The 23,845-nt window shown below is 54.3% G+C and overlaps 1 protein-coding gene across 1 annotated transcript in view; it reads right to left on the reverse strand.

The window, feature by feature from the left end:
• LOC115145854 (uncharacterized) overlaps positions 1–23,183 on the reverse strand; it is a 41,652-nt gene extending 18,469 nt beyond the window's left edge. The window contains exons 1-10 of the mRNA XM_065003338.1: positions 23,166–23,183; positions 22,601–22,887; positions 17,056–17,224; positions 16,553–16,699; positions 15,992–16,283; positions 15,108–15,250; positions 13,557–13,660; positions 12,592–12,822; positions 11,667–11,960; positions 6,338–6,554 (exon numbers count right to left, since the gene is read on the reverse strand). Coding sequence (XP_064859410.1) covers positions 6,338–6,554; positions 11,667–11,960; positions 12,592–12,822; positions 13,557–13,660; positions 15,108–15,250; positions 15,992–16,283; positions 16,553–16,699; positions 17,056–17,224; positions 22,601–22,887; positions 23,166–23,183 — 1,902 coding nt within the window. The remainder of the gene's footprint in view (positions 1–6,337; positions 6,555–11,666; positions 11,961–12,591; positions 12,823–13,556; positions 13,661–15,107; positions 15,251–15,991; positions 16,284–16,552; positions 16,700–17,055; positions 17,225–22,600; positions 22,888–23,165) is intronic.
• Between the last annotated feature and the right edge of the window lie 662 nt (positions 23,184–23,845).

Below are 23,845 nucleotides of genomic sequence, written 5' to 3' on the forward strand. Positions count from 1 at the left end.
TGTGGTTGTAGTGGGAGCGCTGTGGTTGTAGTGGGTGCAGCAGTGGTTGTAGTGGGTGCAGCTGTGGTTGTAGTGGGGCAGCTGTGGTTGTAGTGGGAGCCACAGTGGTTGTAGTGGGTGCGCTGTGGTTGTAGTGGGTGCAGCTGTGGTTGTAGTGGGAGCCACAGTGGTTGTAGTAGTAGTGGGTGCAGCGGTGGTTGTAGTGGGAGCCGCTGTGGTTGTAGTGGGTGCAGCTGTGGTTGTAGTGGGAGCTGCAGTGGTTGTAGTGGGAGCCACTGTGGTTGTAGTGGGAGCCGCTGTGGTTGTAGTGGGTGCAGCTGTGGTTGTAGTGGGAGCCACGGTGGTTGTAGTGGGAGCCGCTGTGGTTGTAGTGGGAGCGCTGTGGTTGTAGTGGGTGCAGCTGTGGTTGTAGTGGGAGCCGCTGTGGTTGTAGTGGGAGCAGCTGTGGTTGTAGTGGGAGCGCTGTGGTTGTAGTGGGAGCGCAGTGGTTGTAGTGGGAGCCGCTGTGGTTGTAGTGGGAGCCGCTGTGGTTGTAGTGGGTGCAGCTGTGGTTGTAGTGGGCAGCTGTGGTTGTAGTGGGTGCCAGTGGTTGTAGTGGGAGCCGCGGTGGTTGTAGTGGGAGCGCTGTGGTTGTAGTGGGTGCAGCTGTGGTTGTAGTGGGAGCCGCAGTGGTTGTAGTGGGAGCCGCTGTGGTTGTAGTGGGAGCTGCAGTGGTTGTAGTGGGTGCAGCTGTGGTTGTAGTGGGAGGCGCTGTGGTTGTAGTGGGAGCTGTGGTTGTAGTGGGAGCCGCTGTGGTTTAGTAGTGGTTGTAGTGGGTGCAGCTGTGGTTGTAGTGGGAGCCACGGTGGTTGTAGTGGGAGCCGCTGTGGTTGTAGTGGGAGCTGCAGTGGTTGTAGTGGGAGCCGCTGTGGTTGTAGTGGGAGCCGCAGTGGTTGTAGTGGGAGCTGCAGTGGTTGTAGTTGGAGGCGCTGTGGTTATAGTGGGTGCAGCTGTGGTTGTAGTGGGAGCTGCAGTGGTTGTAGTGGGAGCCGCTGTGGTTGTAGTGGGAGCCGCTGTGGTTGTAGTGGGAGCCGCTGTGGTTGTAGTGGGAGCTGCAGTGGTTGTAGTGGGAGCCGCTGTGGTTGTAGTTGGAGGCGCTATGGTTATAGTGGGTGCAGCTGTGGTTGTAGTGGGAGCCGCTGTGGTTGTAGTGGGAGCCGCTGTGGTTGTAGTGGGAGCCGCTGTGGTTGTAGTGGGAGCCGCTGTGGTTGTAGTGGGTGCAGCTGTGGTTGTAGTGGGAGCCGCTGTGGTTGTAGTGGGAGCCGCTGTGGTTGTAGTGGGAGCCGCTGTGGTTGTAGTGGGTGCAGCTGTGGTTGTAGTGGGAGCCGCGGTGGTTGTAGTGGGAGCCGCGGTGGTTGTAGTGGGAGCCGCTGTGGTTGTAGTGGGAGCTGCAGTGGTTGTAGTGGGAGCCGCTGTGGTTGTAGTGGGAGCCGCTGTGGTTGTAGTGGGTGCAGCTGTGGTTGTAGTGGGAGCGCAGCTGTGGTTGTAGTGGGAGCTGCTGTGGTTGTAGTGGGCAGCTGTGGTTGTAGTGGCTGTGGTTGTAGTGGGAGCCGCTGTGGTTGTAGTGGGTGCAGCTGTGGTTGTAGTGGGAGCCGCTGTGGTTGTAGTGGGAGCCGCTGTGGTTGTAGTGGGAGCAGCTGTGGTTGTAGTGGGAGCCGCTGTGGTTGTAGTGGGAGCTGCAGTGGTTGTAGTGGGAGCCGCTGTGGTTGTAGTGGGAGCGCTGTGGTTGTAGTGGGTGCAGCTGTGGTTGTAGTGGGAACGCTGTGGTTGTAGTGGGTGCAGCTGTGGTTGTAGTGGGAGCCGCTGTGGTTGTAGTGGGAGCCGCTGTGGTTGTAGTGGGTGCAGCTGTGGTTGTAGTGGGAGCCGCTGTGGTTGTAGTGGGAGCGCTGTGGTTGTAGTGGGAGCAGCTGTGGTTGTAGTGGGAGCCGCTGTGGTTGTAGTGGGTGCAGCTGTGGTTGTAGTGGGTGCAGCTGTGGTTGTAGTGGGAGCCGCTGTGGTTGTAGTGGGTGCAGCTGTGGTTGTAGTGGGAGCCGCTGTGGTTGTAGTGGGAGCCGCTGTGGTTGTAGTGGGAGCCGCTGTGGTTGTAGTGGGTGCAGCTGTGGTTGTAGTGGGAGCTGCGGTGGTTGTAGTGGGAGCCGCTGTGGTTGTAGTGGGTGCAGCTGTGGTTGTAGTGGGAGCCGCTGTGGTTGTAGTGGGAGCCGCTGTGGTTGTAGTGGGTGCAGCTGTGGTTGTAGTGGGAGCTGTGGTTGTAGTGGGAGGCGCTATGGTTATAGTGGGTGCAGCTGTGGTTGTAGTGGGAGCCGCTGTGGTTGTAGTGGGTGCAGCTGTGGTTGTAGTGGGAGCCGCTGTGGTTGTAGTGGGAGCGCTGTGGTTGTAGTGGGTGCAGCTGTGGTTGTAGTGGGAGCCGCTGTGGTTGTAGTGGGGAGCTGGTTGTAGTGGGAGCTGCAGTGGTTGTAGTGGGAGCCGCTGTGGTTGTAGTGGGTGCAGTGGTGGTTGTAGTGGGTGCAGCTGTGGTTGTAGTGGGAGCCGCTGTGGTTGTAGTGGGTGCAGCTGTGGTTGTAGTGGGAGCCGCTGTGGTTGTAGTGGGTGCAGCTGTGGTTGTAGTGGGAGCTGCAGTGGTTGTAGTGGGAGCCGCTGTGGTTGTAGTGGGAGCCGCTGTGGTTGTAGTGGGTGCCGCTGTGGTTGTAGTGGGAGCCGCTGTGGTTGTAGTGGGTGCAGCTGTGGTTGTAGTGGGTGCAGCTGTGGTTGTAGTGGGAGCCGCTGTGGTTGTAGTGGGTGCCGCTGTGGTTGTAGTGGGAGCCAGCGGTGGTTGTAGTGGGAGCCGCTGTGGTTGTAGTGGGTGCAGCTGTGGTTGTAGTGGGAGCTGCAGTGGTTGTAGTGGGAGCCGCTGTGGTTGTAGTGGGAGGCGCTGTGGTTGTAGTGGGTGCAGCTGTGGTTGTAGTGGGAGCCGCTGTGGTTGTAGTGGGAGCAGCTGTGGTTGTAGTGGGAGCCGCTGTGGTTGTAGTGGGAGCCGCTGTGGTTGTAGTGGGTGCCGCTGTGGTTGTAGTGGGTGCAGCTGTGGTTGTAGTGGGAGCCGCAGTGGTTGTAGTGGGAGCCGCTGTGGTTGTAGTGGGAGCCGCTGTGGTTGTAGTGGGAGCAGCTGTGGTTGTAGTGGGAGCCGCTGTGGTTGTAGTGGGTGCAGCTGTGGTTGTAGTGGGAGCCGCAGTGGTTGTAGTGGGACCCGCTGTGGTTGTAGTGGGAGCCGCTGTGGTTGTAGTGGGTGCAGCTGTGGTTGTAGTGGAGCCGCTGGTTTAAGTGGGAGCAGCTGTGGTTGTAGTGGGAGCCGCTGTGGTTGTAGTGGGTGCAGCTGTGGTTGTAGTGGGAGCCGCTGTGGTTGTAGTGGGTGCAGCTGTGGTTGTAGTGGGAGCCGCGGTGGTTGTAGTGGGAGCCGCTGTGGTTGTAGTGGGAGCCGCGGTGGTTGTAGTGGGAGCCGCTGTGGTTGTAGTGGGAGCTGCTGTGGTTGTAGTGGGTGCAGCTGTGGTTGTAGTGGGAGCCGCTGTGGTTGTAGTGGGTGCAGCTGTGGTTGTAGTGGGAGCCACGGTGGTTGTAGTGGGAGCCGCTGTGGTTGTAGTGGGAGCCGCTGTGGTTGTAGTGGGTGCAGCGGTGGTTGTAGTGGGAGCCGCTGTGGTTGTAGTGGGAGCAGCTGTGGTTGTAGTGGGTGCAGCTGTGGTTGTAGTGGGAGCAGCTGTGGTTGTAGTGGGAGCCGCTGTGGTTGTAGTGGGAGCAGCTGTGGTTGTAGTGGGAGCCGCTGTGGTTGTAGTGGGTGCAGCTGTGGTTGTAGTGGGAGCTGCAGTGGTTGTAGTGGGAGCCGCTGTGGTTGTAGTGGGAGCCGCTGTGGTTGTAGTGGGTGCAGCTGTGGTTTGTAGTGGTTGTAGTGGGAGCCGCTGTGGTTGTAGTGGGTGCCGCTGTGGTTGTAGTGGGTGCCGCTGTGGTTGTAGTGGGAGCGCGCTGTGGTTGTAGTGGGAGCGCTGTGGTTGTAGTGGGAGCCGCTGTGGTTGTAGTGGGAGCGCTGTGGTTGTAGTGGGAGCCGCTGTGGTTGTAGTGGGTGCAGCTGTGGAGCCGCAGTGGTTGTAGTGGGAGCCGCTGTGGTTGTAGTGGGTGCAGCTGTGGTTGTAGTGGGAGCCTGCTGTGGTTGTAGTGGGTGCAGCTGTGGTTGTAGTGGGAGCAGCTGTGGTTGTAGTGGGAGCCGCTGTGGTTGTAGTGGGTGCGCTGTGGTTGTAGTGGGAGCTGTGGTTGTAGTGGGAGCCGCTGTGGTTGTAGTGGGAGCCGCTGTGGTTGTAGTGGGTGCAGCTGCCGCTGTGGTTGTAGTGGGTGCAGCTGTGGTTGTAGTGGGTGCAGCTGTGGTTGTAGTGGGAGCCGCTGTGGTTGTAGTGGGAGCAGCTGTGGTTGTAGTGGGAGCCGCTGTGGTTGTAGTGGGAGCAGCTGTGGTTGTAGTGGGAGCGCTGTGGTTGGTGGGTAGCAGCTGTGGTTGAGTGGGAGCTGCAGGTGCAGCTGTGGTTGTAGTGGGTGCAGCTGTGGTTGTAGTGGGAGCCGCTGTGGTTGTAGTGGGAGCAGCTGTGGTTGTAGTGGGAGCGCTGTGGTTGTAGTGGGAGCAGCTGTGGTTGTAGTGGGAGCCGCTGTGGTTGTAGTGGGTGCAGCTGTGGTTGTAGTGGGAGCCGCTGTGGTTGTAGTGGGAGCTGCTGTGGTTGTAGTGGGAGCGCTGTGGTTGTAGTGGGAGCAGCTGTGGTTGTAGTGGGAGCCGCTGTGGTTGTTGCAGCTGTGGTTGTAGTGGGCCGCTGTGGTTGTAGTGGGAGCAGCTGTGGTTGTAGTGGGAGCCGCTGTGGTTGTAGTGGGTGCAGTGGGAGTGGGAGCCGCTGTGGTTGTAGTGGGTGCAGCTGTGGTTGTAGTGGGAGCTGCAGTGGTTGTAGTGGGAGCGCTGTGGTTGTAGTGGGAGCAGCTGTGGTTGTAGTGGGGCCGCTGTGGTTGTAGTGGGAGCCGCTGTGGTTGTAGTGGGTGCAGCTGTGGTTGTAGTGGGAGCCGCTGTGGTTGTAGTGGGAGCGCTGTGGTTGTAGTGGGAGCAGCTGTGGTTGTAGTGGGAGCGCTGTGGTTGTAGTGGGAGCCAGCTGTGGTTGTAGTGGGTGCAGCTGTGGTTGTAGTGGGAGGCGCTGTGGTTGTAGTGGGTGCAGCTGTGGTTGTAGTGGGAGCCGCTGTGGTTGTAGTGGGAGCCGCAGTGGTTGTAGTGGGAGCCGCTGTGGTTGTAGTGGGAGCAGCTGTGGTTGTAGTGGGAGCCGCTGTGGTTGTAGTGGGTGCAGCTGTGGTTGTAGTGGGAGCCGCTGTGGTTGTAGTGGGTGCAGCTGTGGTTGTAGTGGGTGCAGCGGTGGTTGTAGTGGGAGCCGCTGTGGTTGTAGTGGGAGCGCTGTGGTTGTAGTGGGAGCAGCTGTGGTTGTAGTGGGAGCCGCTGTGGTTGTAGTGGGAGCCGCTGTGGTTGTAGTGGGAGCCGCTGTGGTTGTAGTGGGAGCCGCTGTGGTTGTAGTGGGAGCCGCTGTGGTTGTAGTGGGTGCAGCTGTGGTTGTAGTGGGAGCCGCTGTGGTTGTAGTGGGTGCAGCTGTGGTTGTAGTGGGAGCCACGGTGGTTGTAGTGGGAGCCGCTGTGGTTGTAGTGGGAGCCGCTGTGGTTGTAGTGGGTGCAGCTGTGGTTGTAGTGGGAGCTGCAGTGGTTGTAGTGGGAGCCGCTGGTTGTAGTAGCCGCTGTGGTTGTAGTGGGTGCAGCTGTGGTTGTAGTGGGAGCCGCTGTGGTTGTAGTGGGTGCAGCTGTGGTTGTAGTGGGAGCCGCAGTGGTTGTAGTGCGCTTGGTTGTAGTGGGAGCCGCTGTGGTTGTAGTGGGTCCGCTGTGGTTGTAGTGGGTGCAGCTGTGGTTGTAGTGGGAGCTGCAGTTGTTGTAGTGGGAGCCGCTGTGGTTGTAGTGGGAGCCCCTGTGGTTGTGGTGGGTGCAGCTGTGGTTGTAGTGGGTGCAGCTGTGGTTGTAGTGGGTGCAGCTGTGGTTGTAGTGGGAGCTGCAGTGGTTGTAGTGGGTGCCGCTGTGGTTGTAGTGGGAGCCGCTGTGGTTGTAGTGGGGTGCAGCTGTGGTTTGTAGTGTGGTTGTAGTGGGAGCCGCGGTGGTTGTAGTGGGAGCCGCTGTGGTTGTAGTGGGAGCTGCTGTGGTTGTAGTGGGAGCAGCTGTGGTTGTAGTGGGAGCCGCTGTGGTTGTAGTGGGGTGCAGCTGTGGTTGTAGTGGGAGCCACGGTGGTTGTAGTGGAGCCGCTGTGGTTGTAGTGGGAGCCGCTGTGGTTGTAGTGGGAGCACGATGTGGTTGTAGTGGGTGCAGCTGTGGTTGTAGTGGGAGCCACGCTGTGGTTGTAGTGGGAGCCGCTGTGGTTTAGTAGCTGTGTTGGTGGGCAGCTGTGGTTGTAGTGGGAGCCGTGGTTGTAGTGGGTGCCGCTGTGGTTGTAGTGGGAGCCGCTGTGGTTGTAGTGGGTGCAGCTGTGGTTGTAGTGGGAGCTGCAGTGGTTGTAGTGGGAGCGCTGTGGTTGTAGTGGGAGCCGCTGTGGTTGTAGTGGGTGCAGCTGTGGTTGTAGTGGGAGCTGCAGTGGTTGTAGTGGGAGCCGCTGTGGTTGTAGTGGGAGCTGCAGTGGTTGTAGTGGGAGCCGCTGTGGTTGTAGTGGGAGCCACGGTGGTTGTAGTGGGAGCCGCTGTGGTTGTAGTGGGAGCCGCTGTGGTTGTAGTGGGAGCCGCAGTGGTTGTAGTGGGTGCAGCTGTGGTTGTAGTGGGTGCACGGTGGTTGTAGTGGGAGCCGCTGTGGTTGTAGTGGGAGCAGCTGTGGTTGTAGTGGGTGCAGCTGTGGTTGTAGTGGGAGCCGCGGTGGTTGTAGTGGGAGCCGCTGTGGTTGTAGTGGGTGCAGCTGTGGTTGTAGTGGGAGCCGCTGTGGTTGTAGTGGGAGCCGCTGTGGTTGTAGTGGGAGCCGCTGTGGTTGTAGTGGGTGCAGCTGTGGTTGTAGTGGGAGCCGCTGTGGTTGTAGTGGGTGCAGCTGTGGTTGTAGTGGGAGCGCTGTGGTTGTAGTGGGAGCCGCTGTGGTTGTAGTGGGAGCCGCTGTGGTTGTAGTGGGAGCAGCTGTGGTTGTAGTGGGAGCCGCTGTGGTTGTAGTGGGAGGCGCTGTGGTTGTAGTGGGTGCCGCAGTGGTTGTAGTGGGTGCAGCTGTGGTTGTAGTGGGAGCCGCGGTGGTTGTAGTGGGAGCCGCTGTGGTTGTAGTGGGAGCCGCTGTGGTTGTAGTGGGCTGCGCTGTGGTTGTAGTGGGAGCCGCTGTGGTTGTAGTGGGAGCTGCTGTGGTTGTAGTGGGAGCCGCTGTGGTTGTAGTGGGAGCAGCTGTGGTTGTAGTGGGAGCCGCTGTGGTTGTAGTGGGAGCAGCTGTGGTTGTAGTGGGTGCAGCTGTGGTTGTAGTGGGAGCAGCTGTGGTTGTAGTGGGTGCGCTGTGGTTGTAGTGGGAGCCGCTGTGGTTGTAGTGGGAGCCGCTGTGGTTGTAGTGGGTGCAGCTGTGGTTGTAGTGGGTGCGCTGTGGTTGTAGTGGGAGCGCTGTGGTTGTAGTGGGAGCAGCTGTGGTTGTAGTGGGAGCCAGGGTGGTTGTAGTGGGAGCCGCTGTGGTTGTAGTGGGAGCCGCTGTGGTTGTAGTGGGTGCAGCTGTGGTTGTAGTGGGAGCCGCTGTGGTTGTAGTGGGAGCCGCTGTGGTTGTAGTGGGAGCCGCTGTGGTTGTAGTGGGAGCAGCTGTGGTTGTAGTGGGTGCAGCTGTGGTTGTAGTGGGAGCCGCTGTGGTTGTAGTGGGAGCAGCTGTGGTTGTAGTTGGAGGCGCTATGGTTATAGTGGGTGCAGCTGTGGTTGTAGTGGGAGCTGCAGTGGTTGTAGTGGGTGCAGCTGTGGTTGTAGTGGGAGCCGCGGTGGTTGTAGTGGGAGCGCTGTGGGTAGTGGAGCGCTATGGTTGTAGTGGGTGCAGCTGTGGTTGTAGTGGGAGCCGCTGTGGTTGTAGTGGGTGCAGCTGTGGTTGTAGTGGGAGCCACGGTGGTTGTAGTGGGAGCCGCTGTGGTTGTAGTGGGTGCAGCTGTGGTTGTAGTGGGATCCGCTGTGGTTGTAGTGGGTGCAGCTGTGGTTGTAGTGGGAGCTGCAGTTGTTGTAGTGGGAGCCGCTGTGGTTGTAGTGGGAGCCCCTGTGGTTGTGGTGGGTGCAGCTGTGGTTGTAGTGGGAGGCGCTGTGGTTGTAGTGGGAGGCGCTGTGGTTGTAGTGGGTGCCGCAGTGGTTGTAGTGGGTGGTTGTAGTGGGAGCGCTGTGGTTTAGTGGGAGCCGCTGTGGTTGGAGCCGCTGTGGTTGTAGTGGGAGCGCTGTGGTTGTAGTGGGTGCAGCTGTGGTTGTAGTGGGTGCTGCAGTGGTTGTAGTGGGAGCCGCTGTGGTTGTAGTGGGTGCAGCTGTGGTTGTAGTGGGTGCCGCTGTGGTTGTAGTGGGAGCGCTGTGGTTGTAGTGGGTGCAGCTGTGGTTGTAGTGGGAGCGCTGTGGTTGTAGTGGGAGCAGCTGTGGTTGTAGTGGGAGCCGCTGTGGTTGTAGTGGGTGCAGCTGTGGTTGTAGTGGGAGCGCTGTGGTTGTAGTGGGTGCAGCTGTGGTTGTAGTGGGAGCCACAGTGGTTGTAGTGGGAGCTGTGGTTGCAGTGGTTGTAGTTGTAGTGCAGCTGTGGTTGTAGTGGGAGCCGCAGTGGTTGTAGTGGGAGCCGCTGTGGTTGTAGTGGGAGCGCTGTGGTTGTAGTGGGTGCCAGCTGTGGTTGTAGTGGGAGCGCTGTGGTTGTAGTGGGAGCAGCGCGCCGCTGTGGTTGTAGTGGGTGCCGCTGTGGTTGTAGTGGGAGTGCAGCTGTGGTTGCAGTGGGAGCGCTGTGGTTGTAGTGGGAGTGGGTGCAGCTGTGGTTGTAGTGGGAGCCGCTGTGGTTTAGTGGGAGTGCAGCTGTGGTTGTAGTGGGAGCTGCTGTGGTTGGTTGCAGCTGTGGTTGTAGTGCAGCAGTGGTTGTAGTTGGAGCGCTGTGGTTGTAGTGGGTGCAGCTGTGGTTGTAGTGGGAGCCGCAGTGGTTTGTGGGAGCCGCTGTGGTTGTAGTGGGAGGCGCTGTGGTTGTAGTGGGTGCAGCTGTGGTTGTAGTGGGAGCCGCTGTGGTTGTAGTGGGAGCCGCTGTGGTTGTAGTGGGAGCCGCGGTGGTTGTAGTGGGAGCCGCTGTGGTTGTAGTGGGTGCAGCTGTGGTTGTAGTGGGAGCCGCTGTGGTTGTAGTGGGAGCCGCTGTGGTTGTAGTGGGAGCCGCTGTGGTTGTAGTGGGAGCCGCTGGTTGTAGTGGGTGCAGCTGTGGTTGTAGTGGGAGCCGCTGTGGTTGTAGTGGGAGCCGCTGTGGTTGTAGTGGGTGCAGCTGTGGTTGTAGTGGGAGCCGCTGTGGTTGTAGTGGGAGCCGCTGTGGTTTAGTGGGTGCGCTGTGGTTGTAGTGGGAGCCGCTGTGGTTGTAGTGGGTGCAGCTGTGGTTGTAGTGGGAGCTGTGGTTGTAGTGGGTGCCGCTGTGGTTGTAGTGGGAGCCGCTGTGGTTGTAGTGGGTGCAGCTGTGGTTGTAGTGGGAGCCGCTGTGGTTGTAGTGGGAGCCGCTGTGGTTGTAGTGGGAGCTGCAGTGGTTGTAGTGGGAGCCGCTGTGGTTGTAGTGGGAGCCGCTGTGGTTGTAGTGGGTGCAGCTGTGGTTGTAGTGGGAGCCACAGTGGTTGTAGTGGGAGCCGCTGTGGTTGTAGTGGGTGCCGCAGTGGTTGTAGTGGGAGGCGCTGTGGTTGTAGTGGGAGCCGCTGTGGTTGTAGTGGGAGCCGCTGTGGTTGTAGTGGGTGCAGCTGTGGTTGTAGTGGGAGCCGCTGTGGTTGTAGTGGGTGCAGCTGTGGTTGTAGTGGGAGCCGCTGTGGTTGTAGTGGGTGCCGCTGTGGTTGTAGTGGGAGCTGCAGTGGTTGTAGTGGGAGCGCTGTGGTTGTAGTGGGAGCCGCTGTGGTTGTAGTGGGTGCAGCTGTGGTTGTAGTGGGAGCGCTGTGGTTGTAGTGGGTGCGCTGTGGTTGTAGTGGGAGCCGCTGTGGTTGTAGTGGGAGCGCTGTGGTTGTAGTGGGAGCCGCTGTGGTTGTAGTGGGAGCCGCTGTGGTTGTAGTGGGAGCCGCTGTGGTTGTAGTGGGAGGCGCTGTGGTTGTAGTGGGTGCAGCTGTGGTTGTAGTGGGAGGCGCTGTGGTTGTAGTGGGTGCCGCTGGTTGGTGGGAGCGCAGTGGTTGTAGTGGGAGCCGCTGTGGTTGTAGTGCTGCAGTGGTTGTAGTGGGAGCCGCAGTGTGGTTGTAGTGGGGCCGCTGTGGTTGTAGTGGGTGCAGCTGTGGTTGTTGTGGGAGCCGCTGTGGTTGTAGTGGGAGCCGCTGTGGTTGTAGTGGGAGCCGCTGTGGTTGTAGTGGGAGCGCTGTGGTTGTAGTGGGAGCCGCTGTGGTTGTAGTGGGAGCCGCTGTGGTTGTAGTGGGTGCCGCTGTGGTTGTAGTGGGAGGCGCTGTGGTTGTAGTGGGTGCCGCAGTGGTTGTAGTTGGAGGCGCTGTGGTTGTAGTGGGTGCAGCTGTGGTTGTAGTGGGAGCCACAGTGGTTGTAGTGGGAGCCGCAGTGGTTGTAGTGGGAGGCGCTGTGGTTGTAGTGGGTGCAGCTGTGGTTGTAGTGGGAGCCGCAGTGGTTGTAGTGGGAGCCGCAGTGGTTGTAGTGGGTGCAGCTGTGGTTGTAGTGGGAGGCGCTGTGGTTGTAGTGGGAGCCACGGTGGTTGTAGTTGGAGGCGCTATGGTTATAGTGGGTGCAGCTGTGGTTGTAGTGGGAGCTTCAGTGGTTGTAGTGGGAGGCGCTGTGGTTGTAGTGGGAGCCGCTGTGGTTGTAGTGGGTGCAGCTGTGGTTGAGGCGCTGTGGTTGTAGTGGGAGCCGCTGTGGTTGTAGTGGGTGCAGCTGTGGTTGTAGTGGGAGCGCTGTGGTTGTTGTAGTTGGGAGCGCTGTGGTTGTAGTGGGTGCAGCTGTGGTTGTAGTGGGAGCCGCTGTGGTTGTAGTGGGAGGCGCTGTGGTTGTAGTGGGTGCAGCTGTGGGTTGGTTGCAGCTGTGGTTGTGGGAGCAGCTGTGGTTGTAGTGGGAGCCGCTGTGGTTGTAGTGGGAGCCGCTGTGGTTGTAGTGGGAGCCGCTGTGGTTGTAGTGGGAGCCGCTGTGGTTGTAGTGGGAGCCGCTGTGGTTGTAGTGGGAGGCGCTGTGGTTGTAGTGGGTGCCGCTGTGGTTGTAGTGGGAGCCGCTGTGGTTGTAGTGGGTGCAGCTGTGGTTGTAGTGGGAGCCACTGTGGTTGTAGTGGGAGCCGCTGTGGTTGTAGTGGGAGCCGCTGTGGTTGTAGTGGGTGCAGCTGTGGTTGTAGTGGGAGCCGCTGTGGTTGTAGTGGGTGCAGTGGCTGTGGTTGTAGTGGGAGCGCTGTGGTTGTAGTGGGTGCAGCTGTGGTTGTAGTGGGAGCCGCTGTGGTTGTAGTGGGTGCAGCTGTGGTTGTAGTGGAGCCCGCGGTGGTTGTAGTGGGAGCCGCAGTGGTTGTAGTTGGAGGCGCTGTGGTTATAGTGGGTGCAGCTGTGGTTGTAGTGGGAGCTGCAGTGGTTGTAGTGGGAGCCGCTGTGGTTGTAGTGGGAGCCGCTGTGGTTGTAGTGGGTGCAGCTGTGGTTGTAGTGGGAGCCGCAGTGGTTGTAGTTGGAGGCGCTGTGGTTATAGTGGGTGCAGCTGTGGTTGTAATTGGAGCCACAGTGGTTGTAGTGGGAGGCGCTGTGGTTGTAGTGGGAGCCACAGTGGTTGTAGTGGGAGCTGCAGTGGTTGTTGTGGTTGCAGCTGTGGTTGTAGTGGGAGCCGCTGTGGTTGTAGTGGGTGCAGCTGTGGTTGTAGTGGGAGCCACGGTGGTTGTAGTGGGAGCCACGGTGGTTGTAGCGGGAGCCGCTGTGGTTGTAGTGGGAGCCGCTGTGGTTGTAGTGGGAGCCGCGGTGGTTGTAGTGGGAGCCGCTGTGGTTGTAGTGGGAGCCGCTGTGGTTGTAGTGGGAGCCGCTGTGGTTGTAGTGGGAGCCGCTGTGGTTGTAGTGGGTGCAGCTGTGGTTGTAGTGGGAGCAGCGGTGGTTGTAGTGGGAGCCGCTGTGGTTGTAGTGGGAGCCGCTGTGGTTGTAGTGGGAGCCGCTGTGGTTGTAGTGGGTGCAGCTGTGGTTGTAGTGGGAGCCACGGTGGTTGTAGTTGGAGACGCTGTGGTTATAGTGGGTGCAGTTGTGGTTGTAGTGGGAGCCGCTGTGGTTGTAGTGGGAGGCGCTGTGGTTGTAGTGGGAGCCACGGTGGTTGTAGTGGGAGCCGCAGTGGTTGTAGTGGGAGCCGCTGTGGTTGTAGTGGGAGCTGCAGTGGTTGTAGTGGGAGGCGCTGTGGTTGTAGTGGGAGCCGCTGTGGTTGTAGTGGGTGCAGCTGTGGTTGTTGGGAGCCACGGTGGTTGTAGTGGGAGCCGCTGTGGTTGTAGTGGGTGCCGCAGTGGTTGTAGTGGGAGGCGCTGTGGTTGTAGTGGGTGCAGCTGTGGTTGTAGTGGGAGCCACGGTGGTTGTAGTGGGAGCCGCTGTGGTTGTAGTTGGAGGCGCTGTGGTTATAGTGGGTGCAGCTGTGGTTGTAGTGGGAGCCGCTGTGGTTGTAGTGGGTGCAGCTGTGGTTGTAGTGGGAGGCGCTGTGGTTGTAGTGGGTGCCGCTGTGGTTGTAGTGGGAGCCGCAGTGGTTGTAGTGGGAGCCGCTGTGGTTGTAGTGGGAGCTGCAGTGGTTGTAGTGGGTGCAGCTGTGGTTGTAGTGGGAGCCGCTGTGGTTGTAGTGGGTGCAGCTGTGGTTGTAGTGGGAGCCACGGTGGTTGTAGTGGGAGCGCTGTGGTTGTAGTGGGTGCCGCAGTGGTTGTAGTGGGAGCCGCTGTGGTTGTAGTGGGAGCCGCTGTGGTTGTAGTGGGAGCCGCTGTGGTTGTAGTGGGAGCCGCTGTGGTTGTAGTGGGAGCCGCGGTGGTTGTAGTGGGAGCCGCTGTGGTTGTAGTGGGAGGCGCTGTGGTTGTAGTGGGTGCAGCTGTGGTTGTAGTGGGAGCCGCTGTGGTTGTAGTGGGAGCCGCTGTGGTTGTAGTGGGAGCCGCTGTGGTTGTAGTGGGTGCGCTGTGGTTGTAGTGGGAGCCACGGTGGTTGTAGTGGGAGCCGCTGTGGTTGTAGTGGGAGCTGCAGTGGTTGTAGTGGGAGGCGCTGTGGTTGTAGTGGGAGCCGCTGTGGTTGTAGTGGGTGCAGCTGTGGTTGTAGTGGGAGCCGCTGTGGTTGTAGTGGGAGCCGCAGTGGTTGTAGTGGGAGGCGCTGTGGTTGTAGTGGGAGCCGCTGTGGTTGTAGTGGGTGCAGCTGTGGTTGTAGTGGGAGCCACGGTGGTTGTAGTGGGAGCCGCAGTGGTTGTGAGTTGGGAGCCACAGTGGTTGTAGTGGGAGCGCTGTGGTTGTAGTGGGAGCCGCAGTGGTTGTAGTGGGAGCGCTGTGGTTGTAGTGGGAGCCGCTGTGGTTGTAGTGGGAGCCGCTGTGGTTGTAGTGGGAGCCACGGTGGTTGTAGTGGGAGCCGCTGTGGTTGTAGTGGGTGCCGCGGTGGTTGTAGTGGGAGCCGCTGTGGTTGTAGTGGGAGCCGCTGTGGTTGTAGTGGGAGCCGCTGTGGTTGTAGTGGGAGCCGCTGTGGTTGTAGTGGGAGCTGCAGTGGTTGTAGTGGGAGCGCTGTGGTTGTAGTGGGAGCTGCAGTGGTTGTAGTGGGAGCCGCTGTGGTTGTAGTGGGAGCTGCAGTGGTTGTAGTGGGAGGCGCTGTGGTTGTAGTGGGAGCCGCTGTGGTTGTAGTGGGTGCAGCTGTGGTTGTAGTGGGAGCCGCTGTGGTTGTAGTGGGAGCCGCAGTGGTTGTAGTGGGAGGCGCTGTGGTTGTAGTGGAAGCCGCTGTGGTTGTAGTGGGTGCAGCTGTGGTTGTAGTGGGAGCCACGGTGGTTGTTGTGGGAGCCACAGTGGTTGTAGTGGGAGCCACAGTGGTTGTAGTGGGAGGCGCTGTGGTTGTAGTGGGAGCCGCAGTGGTTGTAGTGGGAGGCGCTGTGGTTGTAGTGGGAGCCGCTGTGGTTGTAGTGGGAGCCGCAGTGGTTGTAGTGGGAGCCACGGTGGTTGTAGTGGGAGCCGCTGTGGTTGTAGTGGGTGCCGCGGTGGTTGTAGTGGGAGCCGCTGTGGTTGTAGTGGGAGCCGCTGTGGTTGTAGTGGGAGCCGCTGTGGTTGTAGTGGGAGCCGCTGTGGTTGTAGTGGGAGCTGCAGTGGTTGTAGTGGGAGGCGCTGTGGTTGTAGTGGGAGCTGCAGTGGTTGTGGTGGGAGGCGCTGTGGTTGTAGTGGGAGCCGCTGTGGTTGTAGTGGGAGCCGCTGTGGTTGTAGTGGGAGGCGCTGTGGTTGTAGTGGGTGCCGCAGTGGTTGTAGTGGGAGGCGCTGTGGTTGTAGTGGGTGCAGCTGTGGTTGTAGTGGGAGCCGCAGTGGTTGTAGTGGGAGGCGCTGTGGTTGTAGTGGGAGCCGCTGTGGTTGTAGTGGGTGCAGCTGTGGTTGTAGTGGGAGCCACGGTGGTTGTAGTTGGAGGCGCTGTGGTTATAGTGGGTGCAGCTGTGGTTGTAGTGGGAGCTGCAGTGGTTGTAGTGGGAGGCGCTGTGGTTGTAGTGGGTGCAGCTGTGGTTGTAGTGGGAGCCACAGTGGTTGTAGTGGGAGCCGCAGTGGTTGTAGTTGGAGGCGCTGTGGTTGTAGTGGGTGCAGCTGTGGTTGTAGTGGGAGCCGCGGTGGTTGTAGTGGGAGGCGCTGTGGTTGTAGTGGGTGCGGCTGTGGTTGTAGTGGGAGGTGCAGTGGTTGTAGTGGGAGGCGCTGTGGTTGTAGTGGGTGCAGCTGTGGTTGTAGTGGGAGCCGCAGTGGTTGTAGTGGGAGGCGCTGTGGTTGTAGTGGGAGCCGCTGTGGTTGTAGTGGGTGCAGCTGTGGTTGTAGTGGGAGCCACGGTGGTTGTAGTTGGAGGCGCTGTGGTTATAGTGGGTGCAGCTGTGGTTGTAGTGGGAGCTGCAGTGGTTTGTGGGAGCTGGGAGTGGGTGCAGCTGTGGTTGTAGTGGGAGCCACAGTGGTTGTAGTGGGAGCCGCAGTGGTTGTAGTTGGAGGCGCTATGGTTATAGTGGGTGCAGCTGTGGTTGTAGTGGGAGCCACGGTGGTTGTAGTTGGAGGCGCTGTGGTTATAGTGGGTGCAGCTGTGGTTGTAGTGGGAGCTGCAGTGGTTGTAGTGGGAGGCGCTGTGGTTGTAGTGGGAGCCGCTGTGGTTGTAGTGGGTGCAGCTGTGGTTGTAGTGGGAGCCCACGGTGGTTGTAGTGGGAGCGCTGTGGTTGTAGTGGGTGCAGCTGTGGTTGTAGTGGGAGCTGCAGTGGTTGTAGTGGAGCGCTGTGGTTATAGTGGGTGCCGCTGTGGTTGCAGTGGTTGTAGTGGGAGGCGCTGTGGTTGTAGTGGGTGCAGCTGTGGTTGTAGTGGGAGCCACAGTGGTTGTAGTGGGAGGCGCTGTGGTTATAGTGGGTGCAGCTGTGGTTGTAGTGGGAGGTGCTGTGGTTATAGTGGGTGCAGCTGTGGTTGTAGTGGGAGGTGCAGTGGTTGTAGTGGGAGGCGCTGTGGTTGTAGTGGGAGCCGCTGTGGTTGTAGTGGGTGCAGCTGAGGTTGTAGTGGGAGCCACGGTGGTTGTAGTGGGAGCCGCTGTGGTTGTAGTGGGAGCCGCTGTGGTTGTTGTTGTGGGGGCAGCTGTGGTTGCAGTGGGAGCCGCTGTGGTTGTAGTGGGAGCTGCTGTGGTTGTAGTGGGAGCAGCTGTGGTTGTAGTGGGAGCCGCTGTGGTTGTAGTGGGAGCAAATGTGGTTGTAATGGGAGAGTCTGTGGTTGTAGTGGGAGCCGCAGTGGTTGTAGTGGGAGCCGCTGTGGTTGTAGTGGGAGCTGCTGTGGTTGTAGTGGGAGCCGCTGTGGTTGCAGTGGGAGCTGCTGTGGTTGTAGTGGGAGGCGCTGTGGTTGTAGTGGGAGCCGCTGTGGTTGTAGTGGGTGCAGCTGTGGTTGTAGTGGGAGCCACGGTGGTTGTAGTTGGAGCGCTGTGGTTGTAGTGGGAGCCGCTGTGGTTGTAGTGGGAGCGCAGTGGTTGTAGTGGGAGCGCTGTGGTTGTAGTGGGTGCAGCAGCTGTGGTTGTAGTGGGAGCGCTGTGGTTGTAGTGGGTGCAGCTGTGGTTGTAGTGGGAGGTGCTGTGGTTGTAGTGGGAGCAGCTGTGGTTGTAGTGGGAGTGCTGTGGTTGTAGTGGGAGCGCTGTGGTTGTAGTGGGAGCCGCTGTGGTTGTAGTGGGTGCAGCTGTGGTTGTAGTGGGAGCACGGTGGTTGTAGTGGGAGCTGTGGTTGTAGTGGGAGCCGCTGTGGTTGTTGTTGTGGGGGCAGCTGTGGTTGCAGTGGGAGCCACTGTGGTTGTAGTGGGAGCTGCTGTGGTTGTAGTGGAGCAGCTGTGGTTGTAGTGGGAGCCGCTGTGGTTGTAGTGGGAGCAAATGTGGTTGTAATGGGAGAGTCTGTGGTTGTAGTGGGAGCCGCAGTGGTTGTAGTGGGAGCCGCTGTGGTTGTAGTGGGAGCTGCTGTGGTTGTAGTGGGAGCCGCTGTGGTTGCAGTGGGAGCCGCTGTGGTTGTAGTGGGAGCTGCTGTGGTTGTAGTGGGAGCAGCTGTGGTTGTAGTGGGAGCCGCTGTGGTTGTAGTGGGAGCAAATGTGGTTGTAGTGGGAGCAAATGTGGTTGTAGTGGGAACTGCTGTGTTTGTAGTGGGAGCCGCTGTGGTTGTAGTGGGAATTGCTGTGGTCGTAGTAGGAGCTGCTGTGGTTGTAATGGGAGACGCTGTGGTTGTAGTGGGAGCCGCTGTGGTTGTTGTTGTGGGGGCAGCTGTGGTTGTTGTGGGGGAAGATTTGGTTTCCGGAGCTGCTGTAGGTGTTGTCGGAAAAGATGTGGTTGTTGTCGCCTTTCCCGAGTCCGTTTGGGAGTTGCAGTGATGAGACAAGAATGTAACTACCAATTGGATACCACGAAATTGGGAGAAAAAGAGTATAAAAATATATTTTTAAAATTAGTAGTTTTTTGGGGTATCTGTACTTTACTTGATTATTTATATTTTTTGACAACTTTTACTTTTACTTCACTACATTCATTTTTTCTCCATACATTTTCCCTGACACCCAAAAGTACCCATTACATTTTGAATGCTTAGCAGGACATAGAAATGGTCCAATAACACACTTATTAAGAGAACATCTCTACTGCCTCTGATCTGGCGGACTCACTAAACAGTGTGCCCCTGGTTGTGTGTGGCTATTCATATGTAAAAATAAATAAATAAAATAAAATAAATTACAAGAAAATGGTGTCATCTGGTTTGCTTAATATAAGGAATTAGAAATGATTTATACTTTTGATACTTAATAATGTTTAGCAATTACATTTACTTTCGATACATATATATTTAAACCCAAAAAACGTTTAGACTTTTACTCAAGTAGTATTTTACTGGGTGATTTTCACTTTTATTTGAGTAATTTTCTATTAAGGTATCTTTATTTTTCTCAAGTATGACAATTGGGTATTTTGTCCACCACTTTGCCCAGGACCTCATCCAATATGTATTGAGAAGGAGGTAAGGAGGGAGGACACAAGGAATCAAGGAAATGCAATTGATATTTTCCCAAGTTTAAATGTTGGGACGCGGGTCTTGTGTCCTGGGCAATAACTTTGGCTTTGCATCCATTTATTTTAGTGCTGTGTTAAATGGCATAAATATAATATTTTAATACAGTCATGTTTTCTATAAATAACCAAGTTGATGCCTGACGTGTGATATGCTGAGCCAGCAAGTCAATAAAAAATAAAAATAAACTTTTACCATTTATTTCAAGGTATGTAGCCAAGGCGGTGAAATTATGATTCAATGCAATAATTGCATGCACGCAGGTGCAGCGTGCCACAGACAAGTTTGGTTGGTCCGTATCTAGTTTGTGTGGGAACATTATGACAGTTTTCCCTTGCTTCTTCTCTACTGCACTGTATTTCTGGATTCCAGGACTGGACAGCCAGCCATGCATTGTTGAAGCTGTCTGCTGGTAATTGGCTAGTAGTATTCAATAATGACAAGACAAACGTAATTGAAAAGCCAACTGACATTTACTCCTGAGGTGCTGACCTGTCGCACCCTCTACAACCACTGTGATAATTATTATTTGACCCTGCTGGCCATCTATGAACGTTTGAACATCTTGGTCATGTACTGTTATAATCTCCACCCGGCACTGCCAGAAGAGGACTGGCCACCCCTCTGAGCCTGGTTTTCTCTTTAGGTTTATTTCTAGGGTACAGCCTTTCTAAGGAGTTTTTCCAAGTCACCGTGCTTCTACATTGCTTGCTGTTTGGGGTTTTAGGCTGGGTTTCTGTATAGCACTTTGTGACATGTGCTGATGTAAAAATGGCTTTATAAAAACATTTAATTAATTGAATTAGCATCTCTATTTTATGTGGAGGAACTTTTGTCAAGTGTCTGGCATTTCATGTATAGCTAGCTAGCTATAGTTAGCTTGAGGCAAGGCAGAAGCAGTGGCACTTTTCATCATAAATCACTAATATTTTTGAGAAAATGACATCACTGCTTTGTTTGCAATTGAAAAAACCTGAACCATCTATAACCGATCAGTTTGAATAACCTAAACGTGTTTTACGGTTGTGACAGACTATACACCCATGTGAGTGACTCAAGCGAGAATTTTGAACATGACAACATTCAAGCAACCGAAAACCGGAAGGTAGCTATCTAACTATTTCCCAGTTCAGGCATTCATTTTTTATTTAATTTTTCCTTTATTTAACTAGGCAAGTCAGTTAAGAACAAATTCTTATTTTCAATGACAGCCTAGGAACAGTGGGTTAACTGCCTGTTCAGGGGCAGAACGACAGATTTGTACCTTGTCAGCTCGGGGATTTGAACTTGCAACCTTTCGGTTACAAGTCCAACTCTCTAACCACTAGGCTACCCATCTAAGAAAGCTAGCTAGCTAGATATCTATCCTGCATAACTTTTTGCCTTGTTTGTCAGTCTCTAATGCTAGCTAGCTCTCCAGTTCCAACCTGCCTGGCTGCACACTCACCAACTAGCAGTGTGCAACTAGCTAGCTACATATTTGTAGTACAGAGTTACATTCTTGAATTCAAAGTTGTATATTAGTAGAGCCGTAGCAAGGATTAATTATCCAACCAGTTAAGATGATATAAATATGTTTTAAACCTAAAACTGTAGCATCTTGAAGCAAAAATGAATATGAAAGCTTTCTGAAGCGTTCTATACCTTTTGTGGTCATTACTAAGGTTAACAATGGACAAAACGTAATTGATGACATAAACTTGCTTTCCTCCATGGTGAACAACAGGCTTGTGGAATATTATAATTTTTTGTTTGTTGTTTGCCATAGGGTGTCCTGAGTGGTCTGGACATGACTAAATCGAATGAACGAAATAGTAGAAAGATTTGTTATTTTGACCGAAAGAGTTATAAAAACCAGTCAGTGAAAAGAGACAAACTTCCAATAAATACTTTAACAACCATATTTCATGATGTTACAGTGGGGCAAAAAAGTATTTAGTCAGCCACCAATTGTGCAAGTTCTCCCACTTAAAAAGATGAGAGAGGCCTGTAATTTTCATCATAGGTACACTTCAACTATGACAGACAAAATGAGGGAAAAAAATCCAGAAAATCACATTGTAGGATTTTTTAATGAATTTATTGGCAAATTATAGTGGACAATAAGTATTTGGTCACCTACAAACAAGCAAGATTTCTGGCTCTCACAGACCTGTAACTTTTTCTTTAAGAGGCTGCTCTGTCCTCCACTCGTTACCTGCATTAATGGCATCAGTATAAAAGACACCTGTCCACAACCTCAAACAGTCACACTCCAAACTCCACTATGGCCAAGACCAAAGAGCTGTCAAAGGACACCAGAAACAAAATTGTAGTCCTGCACCAGGCTGGGAAGACTGAATCTGCAATAGGTAAGCAGCTTGGTTTGAAGAAATCAACTGTGGGACCTAGTAAATGACCTGCAGAGAGCTGGGACCAAAGTAACAAAGCCTACCATCAGTAACACACTACGCCGCCAGGGACTCAAATCCGGCAGTGCCAGACGTGTCCCCCTGCTTAAGCCAGTACATGTCCAGGTCCGTCTGAAGTTTGCTAGAGAGCATTTGGATGATCCAGAAGAAGAATGGGAGAATGTCATATGGTCAGATGAAACCAAAATATAACTTTTTGGTAAAAACTCAACTCGTCGTGTTTGGAGGACAAAGAATGCTGAGTTGCATCCAAAGAACACCATACCTACTGTGAAGCATGGGGGTGGAAACATCATGCTTTGGGGCTGTTTTTCTGCAAAGGGACCAGGACGACTGATCCGTGTAAAGGAAAGAATGAATGGGGCCATGTATCGTGAGATTTTGAGTGAAAACCTCCTTCCATCAGCAAGGGCATTGAAGATGAAACGTGGCTGGGTCTTTCAGCATGACAATGATCCCAAACACACCGCCCGGGCAACGAAGGAGTGGCTTCGTAAGAAGCATTTCAAGGTCCTGGAGTGGCCTAGCCAGTCTCAACCCCATAGAAAATCTTTGGAGGGAGTTGAAAGTCCGTGTTGCCCAGCAACAGCCCCAAAACATCACTGCTCTAGAGGAGATCTGCATGGAGGAATGGGCCAAAATACCAGCAACAGAGTGTGAAAACCTTGTGAAGACTTACAGAAAACGTTTGACCTCTGTCATTGCCAACAAAGGGTATATAACAAAGTATAGAGATAAACTTTTGTTATTGACCAATACTTATTTTCCACCATAATTTGCTAATAAATTCATTCAAAATCCTACAATGTGATTTTCTGGATTTTTTTTCTCATTTTGTCTGTCATAGTTGAAGTGTACCTATGATGAAAATTACAGGCCTCTCTCATCTTTTTAAGTGGGAGAACTTGCACAATTGGTGGCACACTAAATACTTTTTTGCCCCACTGTTTATGCAATTTTACATGCTTTGAGACATTAGAAGAATTGTTTTAGTAGCACAAAAATGACCGAAATGACAAGGCTCGTCTGATACTGACAACCAGAGATAAATAAAAACAGCCTTGTCTTGAATGCAACCAATACTAAACCAATACTAAAATAAAGAGATGTACAATTTGTATGGAGAACAAACACTACACTTTAACACATTTAACACATAATTGGAGTCAGGAGTCAGCTAACCTTAAGTCCAATCAATGAGACGAGATTGGAGATGTTGGTTAGAGCTGCCCTGCCCTATAAAAACCCACACATTTTGAGTTTGCTATTCACAAGAAGCATTGCCTGATGTGAACCATGCCTTCAAGAAAGAGATCTCAAAAGACCGTTATGACTTGCTGTACATTCCCCAGTTTCTGTGTTGTGGTTTGTATGTGTGTTTCAGGAAAATGGCTTCCTGGAATCCAACAAGCAGCTGATTGGTCGACTGCATGACAAATTGGAGCTGACCCCGCCCTCTCGTCAGAGGATGCAGCTGTCTTCAATTACCAACTCATTCTCCAGCTATATAAGCCAGTTTTCTGTTTCTCAGAAAGAGATGATTGCTGAGAGAAGAGAGATGAGGGCTAGAGGCTGTGTTGGTTGTTTCTCAGATAGAGCTGATGGTTATGTCCTGTATTTTGGTTAGTGTTGCTGAGAGAGATGATTAGTGTGTACTATGTTAGTTGTTGCTAAGGAGCGTTTTGGTAGGTCCCATGTTTGTTGCAGAGAGAGCTTATTAGTATGTCCTGTGTTTAAATAGGACTCAGTGTTTTGATTATTGACATTGTTTTTGTTATTCTGTTTTTCTTCCCAGGGGGGAAGGGGAAGGCACCTTGGGAGTGCTTAGGCCTGCAGGCATACATATACCCGTAGTATATACTGTCTATGCACACTAGGTAAGACCTGAGTGGACCATCCCCTGTATTTTGATTAGTGCACCAGGTGGTGTTAGTTAAGTAGTGGGTAGGCAGGTAAGGTAGGAGCGAGCGGGGGCTTTGATATTTACTTTCTTTGCTTTGGTTCCGTTCAGCCCCTTTTCCCCAACATTACCATGTGACGGAATAAATTCCTAGTAAACGGTAAATTCTCTGCCTTTTGTCATCCTTACTCGCACCTTTACAGTCCTATACCTCTTTCACTCCACGGGGAGTTGAGTTGTAGCAGGGTGTTGCGTTCCCTCTTCCTAGAGGCGTACTTAACATAATGGAGGCTCATCCAGGAATTCATGAAAAGGCTTAGGCTTGTCTGAGGAAAAGCGACCTGAACGAGGCACTGGTGACGTAATCGTTCGGCCTTCAAAACGAGGCGCACCAAAGACAGTCTTGTGTGTCAGTGTACTCCTCTGCCAACACTGCTGCCTGGGCCAATGTCGCCACTTTCTGTTCATTTAAATGAACAATTCTATCAGAGAGTTTGCTGTTAAAATCCTCCAACAGCATCAACTCTCGAATACCAGCGAAGGTGTTAGCTTTGCTGGCTGAACACCAGCGATTAAACAGAGACTCTTTGTCCCTTGCAAACTCAACAAATGTACGGTGAGTGGGTTTCTTGTGGTTCCTGAAGCGCTGCCTATAAGCTTCAAGCACCAGCTCATAAGCCTGCAACACAGTAGGTTTAACTGTATCATAGTGTAAACTGTCTTCCAGGGAGAGAGCAGCTACTACTTCCTGGGCTTTCCCAGACAATTTACATTGCAACAGGAGCAGCCAAATCTCGAGTGGCCAATGCAGCGCTGCGGCCACGCGCTCAAATGCAGAGAAATAGGAATCAACTTCCGGTCACTCGAAATGGGAATAAAGCTATATTTCTACTCACATCGAAGTGGGCTTGGAGTTGCACTGGAGCCAGTGTCTAGCGCCAGTTGTCGGATCCTCACCTCCTTGTCGATTTCCATTCTAATTTCTAGATCATACTGCATCTGTCTATCTTTTTGCTCAATTTTTGAACGGGCCAGCCTCACCTTTAGCCTCGCGGTCCCGTCTGAACGACCCGACGCAGAAGATAAAGGGTCAAATCGGGGCAATGTAAAGGGGGTACGAGCAACCCCTTCCTACGCCATCAAAGGAGCGGTTCACACCAGATATCCCAGGAATATTTCTGAACTGATAGTTTTGTAAAGAGGAATGGTCCACATTCCTCCTGACCATTATGCAGGTCTGATCCGCAACTACAGAAAACATTTGGTTGAGGTTATTGCTGCAAAAACGAGGGTCAACCAGTTATTACATCCAAGGGTTCACATACCTTTCCCACCCTGCACTGTGAATGTTTGCAGTGTTCAAGAAAGACATGAAAACGTATAATAGTTTGTGTGTTATTAGTTTAAGCAGACTGTGTTTGTCTATTGTTGTGACTTAGATGAAAATCAGATCAAATGTTATGACAAATCCACATCAAATTTTATTTGTCACATACACATGGTTAGCAGATGTTAATGCGAGTGTAGCGAAATGCTTGTGCTTCTAGCTCCGACAATGCAGTAATAACCAACAAGTAATCCAACCTAACAATTCCACAACTACTACCTTATACACACGTGTAAAGGGATAAAGAATA

The sequence above is a fragment of the Oncorhynchus nerka genome, linkage group LG18 (assembly GCF_034236695.1).
Source record: "Oncorhynchus nerka isolate Pitt River linkage group LG18, Oner_Uvic_2.0, whole genome shotgun sequence".
Lineage (NCBI taxonomy): Eukaryota > Metazoa > Chordata > Actinopteri > Salmoniformes > Salmonidae > Oncorhynchus > Oncorhynchus nerka.